The sequence below is a fragment of the Arachis ipaensis genome, chromosome B03, assembly GCF_000816755.2.
Source record: "Arachis ipaensis cultivar K30076 chromosome B03, Araip1.1, whole genome shotgun sequence".
Taxonomy (NCBI): Eukaryota; Viridiplantae; Streptophyta; class Magnoliopsida; order Fabales; family Fabaceae; genus Arachis; species Arachis ipaensis.
Genome location: NC_029787.2, coordinates 6,979,369 through 6,987,760, shown reverse-complemented (window position 1 = coordinate 6,987,760; position 8,392 = coordinate 6,979,369). Strand labels below are relative to the sequence as shown.

At 32.4% G+C, this 8,392-nt stretch overlaps 1 protein-coding gene across 6 annotated transcripts in view; it reads right to left on the bottom strand.

Moving 5' to 3' along the window:
- Positions 1–1,448, bottom strand: part of LOC107628901 (organ-specific protein S2-like) — a 36,720-nt gene extending 35,272 nt beyond the window's left edge. For all 6 annotated transcript variants that reach the window (XM_021117959.1, XM_021117961.1, XM_016331533.2 and 3 more), the window contains exons 1-2: positions 1,323–1,448; positions 412–801 (exon numbers count right to left, since the gene is read on the bottom strand). In XM_021117959.1, the coding sequence (XP_020973618.1) occupies positions 412–801; positions 1,323–1,373 (441 nt within the window). In that variant the 5' untranslated portion in view covers positions 1,374–1,448. The remainder of the gene's footprint in view (positions 1–411; positions 802–1,322) is intronic.

The following is an 8,392-nucleotide window of genomic DNA, read 5'->3' as shown; positions in this document are numbered from 1 at the left end:
TGAAATGCCGGACATGATACTAGTATATATAATGATTGAAAAAATATAGGTAGACAATGAAAATGTTAAACAATGTGAACAATGTATATATTGGATATTTAATTTATTAGGTGGGCAGATGGTTATTCTAATATTATGATTTAGGTAAGTAATTTAAAGTGTAATGTGCTTTATTTATATTGGGCTAATTTTAAAGCCCATTGTTCATGTTGTTCAAAAAAGTCATTGGTTACCTAGCATCATCCATAATGATTTTACCAACAAAATATTATTATTCAATGAGTATGAAGCATGCAAATTCTAATTAAGATCTGTTAATTCATAAATATAACCTCTTATTTTTAGATCCCATCCAAGAAAGTTACTACACACAAGTTACTACACATTTTTGTTTTTCAGCATGGTATGAATATTATCATTGTTGTAAGCAGTAGCACTTGGTCTTGGCTCAAATTCATTGTTCTTCAGCATGCCATGAATGTTGTCATGGTTGTAAGCAGTAGCACTTGGTCTTGGCTCAAATTCACTGTTCGTCAGCATGGCATGAATATTATCATTGTTGTAAGAAGTAGCACTTGGTCTTGGTTCAAATTCAATGTTTTTCAACCTAAAATGAATATTGTCATTGTTGTTGGTTGTAATACTTGAACTTTGTTCAAAATCTTCTAGAATCATCTCTTTTTCCATAATCACCTTCTTCTCTTCACATTTCTGCTTATTCTCAACCTTCACTTGGAGAAGGCTTTGAAATCCTTCTACCATTCCTGATGGGTCTTTTCTTGATTCCACAGAAGCAACAAACTTATCCACAAAAAATTATGAGAAGAAGATCAATACTATTACTATCGCAACTTTATTAAAATTTCCACGGTAGAATTATTTATGCATGAATTGGGATATAATATAATAATGAAGCATATAATGACTAGAGAATAGAAAAAGAAAAGTGTATATGCTATGTTCCTCGTATTATTTCATCAAACCTTATTCTCGTCTTATATATTCATCACTCTAATACGTTACTATTGTGTGTGAATTATTTATTGATGTGAATGAAGGAGTATAGAAGGCGAGAACAAATAAGTTAAGAAAAATGTTACATATACAAGTTAAGTCTTTTTATCAACTAAATTCAATTTAGTTGAATAATAAAATTTTGACTATGTTATTTTTATATTAAAATTAGCTACTAAAGTTAGTTATAAATATAAAATATATCTTAAAATATAAATACTATTAAAAATAAATTAAATCACATAATGAAGTAGTACATTATTATCATAATGAAAAGTGCAAAAGAATGAACGAGAAGGAAAGCATACCAAAACGAAGAAGAGAAGGGAGAGGAAAGCAAGAGTAGTTGGCTTCGTCATTGTTATTTTCAAGTCCCACTATTTCTATTCCTTTGTTTGTAGTATGTATGTGGAATCAGAGGTTATCTCATCATCTATTTATAGGCGATAATAAGCAGCATATGATGGAATAGCATATATATTATTGGATGACTCGTATTTTTTTTTTCTCAAATATAGTAGGTTATATTTCATTAATTATTGAAAAATGAAATATAAAGATGTCTAAAAGCAGGACAGCATAATGAAAGGTGGGGATTTCCCAAAAACACTACACTGAAGGTATTCATCCAACGGTGCGTGGTCGAAAAACGAAGAAAAATCTTAAAGAAGAAAGAATGATAAATCAAATTGAATGCAACTAAGAGCTTGCCTCATGGAGATGACGACCTAAACTGGGAGTTCTTTGGATTTCACGGAGCAACTTGACAGAGCTTGCTAGAATGGCAGACGGCATTGAAGTAGAACCTTCAAAAATTAACTGATTGCGAGCTTTCCAGCAGTTCCAGCAAATGATGGCAAGCAATTAAGGATTACGGTCAGCATTCTTCAACGGATTAAGCATCTCTGTTGATGCAGTCCACCATGTCCAAAAGTCGTTAGGACTCTGAGGGGGAAGACAGTCACGAAGATAACTCTGAGACCATACATCTTTAATTCTAGAGCAATCGATCAAACAATGAGTGACTGTTTCGGTTGCTTCATGCCAGCAGGGGCATATTTGTGATATAGATAGGATGTGGTGATGAATCTGAGCAAGCACCGGAAGCCGGCCATGGAGAACTTTCCAGATAAATAGCTTAATTTTGTGAGGCAAGTTCAACTTCCATAGCTCAATCCACGGTTTTTTCTGCTGCATATAATTAGGGCAAAGCTCCAGAGACGGATGGTAAAATAAATAGCCAATTATATAACCTAAAGCTGTATTATATTGCTTGGATTTGTTCAAATCCCATTGCAATTTGTCCCTACTCTGCTGAATTTTAACTGACAAAATCCTGTTTGCAACGTCTTGGGGAAATAATTCTTGAATGAGATTCTGATTCCAATTCCTATCTTCAATAATTAGATCTTTAACTCTTGGAACCAACTCAAAAATAGCCTGTATATTTGGCATGTCAGAAATCATTAAAGGATACAGAGGAGGCAGCCAAGGATCCTCAAAGATTCGGATATTCTTTCCAGTACCCACAGCCCAATTAAGACCTTTTTCAACAATCTTTCGGCCTTCCAATATGCTCCTCCATCCCCAAGAAGGTAAGACTCCAATTTCTGTCGTTATAGCATTACCATTGCTAAAGTATTTACCTCTTAGGATTTTGGATAATAAGGAAGTAGGCTGTGTTACGAGTTGCCAAAACTGTTTGCCTAAAAGCGCCAGATTTTGGATTCTGAGATCTTAAAATCCAAGGCCTCCTTATTTTCGTGGGCGAGTCATAGTGTCCCAGCTAATCCAAGCCATCCGCCTTTCAGAACCTTTTTGTCCCCACCAGAACTGAGAAAGTAGAGAGTGAATTTTCAAAATTAAACCATCAGGCAACTTGAAGCAATACAATGTATAAATAGGAATAGTTTCTCCCACTGCTTTAAGCAATACGTGTCTACCACCCGACGATAGAAGATTGCGCTTCCACCCTTGGATTCTTTTCCGAACCTTTTCTTTGACCATACTAAAAGAAGCTTTTTTCAATTTAGAGACTGTAGAAGGCAAACCAATGTATTTATCCTGAGCCCCAATGTGATTAATATTCATAGAGTTAGCCAGTAGTGTACGAGTAGTGGAGGGAGTGTTGTGGCTAAAGAATACAGCAGATTTATTAAGATTTACCCTCTGACCACTGATGCTTTCATAAGAATTCAATAAATGCAGGATATTTGAACATGCTTCAGGATTAGCCTTACAGAATAAGATGAAATCATCAGCAAAGTTGAGGTGGTTGACCTTGGGACATCGCCTATGTATCTGAAGATCCTGAAGTAGTCTGTTTTGTTCTGCCTTGTGTAGCAATAAGGAGAGACTTTCTGCACAAAAAAGAAAAAGATAGGGAGATAGAGGATCTCCTTGTCGAATATCTCTATTTGGTTTGAAGAAACCATAAGGTTGTCCTTCCACAATAACAGAATAAGAAACAGTTGTCACTAATTCTCGAATCCACATGATCCACCGTGAGTCAAAACCAAACTTCTCCAATATAAACTAAAGAAAGTGCCATTCCACCCTATCATATGCCTTACTCATATCTAATTTTAGCGCCATTTCATTTTCGAGTCCCCTTTTTTTGTTCTTCAAGTAATGCATACACTCGTGAGCAATTAGGATATTATCAGAGATTAATCTGCCTTTAATAAAAGTACTCTGCGTAGGGCTAATTAGTCTATTCATCATACCCTGAAGTCTATGTACAAATACTTTGGAGATAATCTTGTAAAAGACTGAAGATAGGCTTATTGGTCTTACCTAAGTCATATCTTTAGCATCAGAAATCTTGGGAATAAGACAGATCTGAGTGTGGTTAAAACCCTTTAAAATTTTGCCCCCTGAAAAGAAGCTCTTAACTGCTCGAAACACATCACCACTAAGTATGTTCCAGAAGCTTTGAAAAAATTTTGCTGTCATACCATCATCTCCTGGAGCACTTTGAGGATGAATGCTAAATGTTACACGTTTCACTTTCTCCATAGTCACTGGTCTTTGAAGCCTACGGTAATGTAAGCTATAACCTTAGGTTCAAAATCAGTAAACAGAGGTTCAGGATTCTCATGACAAGTGGAGAAAAAGATGTCCTTGAAATAAGATTCAGCCACAGAAGCAATACCAGCATTTGAAGTAGCTACTTCACCATCCCTGCCAGTTAGTTGCCAAATTCTATTCCTTCGGGTTCGATTTCTAAATTTCTGATGGAAGAAAGCTGTATTCTGGTCACCGGATTTGAGCCATTTGACTCTAGACTTATCTTTCCAATAAGATTCCTCATTTTGCAATGCTTTTTCAAGTTTGTCCTCTATTTCTGAAATGATGTTGCATCCATGAATTCCCGCTAAACGAAGTTCCTCTAATACAGACTGTAGTAAATCAATCTCCACCTTTGAATTAGATCTGTGTTCTTGCTGCCATCTGACAATCTTATGCCAACAACACTTTATCTTTTGAGCTAGGATATACATGGATGAACCATCAATCTGTTCGTGCCAAACCTCTCTAACAATCTGCCTTATTTCATCATTGGAACACCATCTTTCTTGGAATTTGAATCGGCGTTTAGATCTCTCAGTTCTCGGATTAGAGTCTAAGAAAAAGAGGGGAGTGATCCGAGCCTAATTTTGATAGTCTAAGAACCGTTGCATTGGGATAGAGTTGCTGCCAATCAACTCCTACCAGGAATCGGTCCAGTCTTTCTTGTATCAACTCATCATCCCCCTGTCTATTCGACCAAGTGAATGGTCTTCCGACCATACCAATATCAATCAGAGAATTATATCAATAAAACTGTTAAAGGTTTCAATAGAAGAAGGAGATTTAGCACCCCCACCTGCTTTCTTCAATTGATTAGAAATGGCATTAAAATCACCCATTAACACAATCTTACCATCGAACTGTTGGGTGACTGAAGTTAATTCAGCAAACTGAGCCATTCTATGTTGATCATTTGAACTGAGATAAACACCTAGAACACCATAGGGATCATTAGAACCTGCTGTCAGAACTGATGCGACAATGAAGAATCTACCATGATGTAAAATCTGAACAGTGCAACTATCCCTCCATGCCATTGCCAAACCCCCTGATAATCCATCCGGATCCACAATAAACCATTCCTTGAAACCACAAGATCTTAGTTTTCCTTCAACTTGTCGAGATTGATTTTTTATTTCACAGATAAAACCAACTTCGGGGGAGTAGGATTTGCAAATCCCTTTAAGATTGTGGATTGTCAGGGGTCTCCCCAAATCCCGATAATTCCACGAGAGCAGTTTCATATTTATTTGGGTGCCACTTGAAGGCTGGCACTTAAACCATTGAAAATTCAAAAAAAGAATTTTATTTCGATGTAAACAAATAATATTTTATTTTGGTATAGGTCCAACAAATTATTACAGAAATTGTATTTAGTCCTTAAAAAGTTCTGTAAATTGATTTTAGAAAGCTCAAATTAAATTGTTATGTATTTGGACTGACTTAGAAATAAGACAATATTAGTGAGTAAAAACTAAAATTTACAATATACCAAAAATATATTTAAACTAAAGTATTATTACTAATGTATCAAATTTTATTCATATAAGTTATGAGTTCAACTAAACTTCAATTTTTAATAGTTAATAATATCAACTCATTTTTATAATTCTAAATTTTAAATCCTAAACTCAAAATCTTATATTATAAATCTTAAATTTTAAATTTAAATTCTAAATCTTTCAAAAAAAAAGGATTTCAAAAAATAAATTTACAATAAAAAAGTTGACTAATATTTAAAAGTTTATTCCCTATATTTCTTCTTTAAATCATCATTGAATTTAACAACAAGGATATAGTTATTAATGGCAAGTTAACCAGCTTCTTAACAAGAGTATCAAGGTACAATCTTAATATAACACTGTTATTTGGGTAAAGTATATTTTTCTAAAATTTATGATTTTTTTTAAATATTTCTAATGTATATAATTTTATTCAATTTTATTCCTAATATTTTAGGTTCATTCAATTTTATTCATAATGTTTTTTATTTGTGTCAAAGTTATCACTGAATATTTTTAATTTTATCTCTAACATTTTTTATGGAATTAGCATTTAGGAATAATTTTGACACAAATAAAAAATATTAAAATAAAATTAAATAAAATTAAATAAATATATTTTTTTAAAAAATCACAAACATTAAAAAATATATATATACTCTACTCGTAGTCAAATAATGCATAATGTAATTAATGTCAAGAAAGCCTTCTAATATAATAGTGGATGCTCGAGAGAGACTGAGTGCTATCGATCTCGCAACAATATTTAATTTGTAGTAGAAATATATATCCTAATAACATAAACTCTTCAAGAAAAATGCCCTATAGGATGGTAATAAAACAGGCTTAATTAAGTATTTTAATCCTCATGCGTATAATTTTGGTCCATCATTATTTAAATTTTAGATTTGTTCGTAATTTTTTCAGAAAAAAACTCAATAAAATAAGGTAGCTACCATATATATAAATTACCAAGAAAGCAAATTAAATTAAAATCACAAGATTTATTTAGGTTTAATTACTCTGTTGGTCCCTATAGTTTCGTAAAATTTTTAATTTGGTCTCTATACTTTTTTTTCTTTTTAATTGGGTTCCTCCACCAATTTTTTTTCAATTAAGTCCCTCATAGTAATAATTGACTTAATTTTATAGGGATCCAACTAAAAAAAAATTGGTACAGGACCTAAATAAAAGAAAAAAAAATTATAGGGACCCAATTAAAAAAAAAATTTGGTGTAAGAACTCAATTAAAAAAATATAGGGACCTAATTGAAAATTTTGTGAAATTATAAGAACAGCAGAGTAATTATTTACACCAACCAATATACTAGATCTAACAAGACTACATCTCCAATCATATCTCTTCTCTGACAATCAATATCATCAACAATCAAATGCTGTACCACCTTTTATAGCTAGGTTACCAATTATTTATGTCAATACTTTTTTGTAACCTCTCAGTCTCTCACTATATCATAGTAGGATTTTAGCCACTATTTTTTAATGGTTTTGTGACGATTTTAAACTGCCGTTAAACAATTTAGTGATATCCACCTTCCTTCAAGAAGCTGGCAAACAATTTTGCAGTAATTTTCAACAACTGCCAATATAACCGTCCCTAACAAAATAACTGATTTTGTGGCCTGATCATTTATAACTCGAAGCCAAACGCACCACACACTTACTAAGTAATCATTCATAAACAACAAATATATTTTCAACATTTTTAATAGGAAAAGTCTAGGGGGCCAGCAGTTTTGTTGAATTTTGGCCAGCATGTAGCCAGCAGAGAAAGGTGAGTCATTGGATGAAATCTCACACCAATCTCACACCATTAGATCATCATTGATGGTTATTTAATGGCTACCAATCACAAAAATTGCTGGCCCCCTAGCATTGCTCTTTTTAATATCCTTTTTAGACAATACACACTAAATATTAACTCAGACAACTAAATCGAACCAGATAAATAAAACCCTGATTTTATCATCTCTATTTTAAATATTATAACTGAATAAATTTTAAAATGTTGCAAATAAAATTGGAAAATTTTTAATTTTAAGAATAAAATGAAAGTTTTGACCAGGTCACAAAGCTAAGGTTGATCGAGTGTATAAATTTTGCTTACGATTTGAACGCTGATTATATCATCTCTGTTTTACACTATAAATGTTTTACATAAAAATTAGGTTTAATTATTCTGTTGGTCCTTATAGTTTTGCGAATTTTTTAATTAGGTCCTTATATTTTTTTTCTTTTTAATTGGGTCCTTGCACCAAAATTTTTTTCAATTGAGTCTCTACACTTTTTTTTTATTTGAGTTTCTACACCAATTTATTTATTTTTAGTAGGGTCCCTATATAATTAAGCTAATTACTACTAAGAGGGACCTAATTGAAAAAAAAAATTGGTGTAAGAACCCAATTAAAAAAATATATATAAAGACTTAATTAAAAATCTTGCAAAACTATAGAGACCAACAGAATAATTAAAACTAAAAATTCAAATACGCAACATGCTTCATGCAAAAGATTTCTTATGATATGTGATGTGGGGGCCTTCGGGATGCACTAAGTTGTCTTCATTTTCTATCGATTTGAATTAAATACAAATTAAAGCAGCATCAAATGCATTATCAAATATCAAGTCACCAACAGGCTGAGAAATCGTACAATCATATACACATGATGACTAAATAAGATTTGGTGGGACTTTTCGATCAAAAGATTTTCTTCAAAAAATTAATACGATTGACGAATTTACTATAAATTTCACAAAAATAAAAAAGTTGAAATGGGCTTACG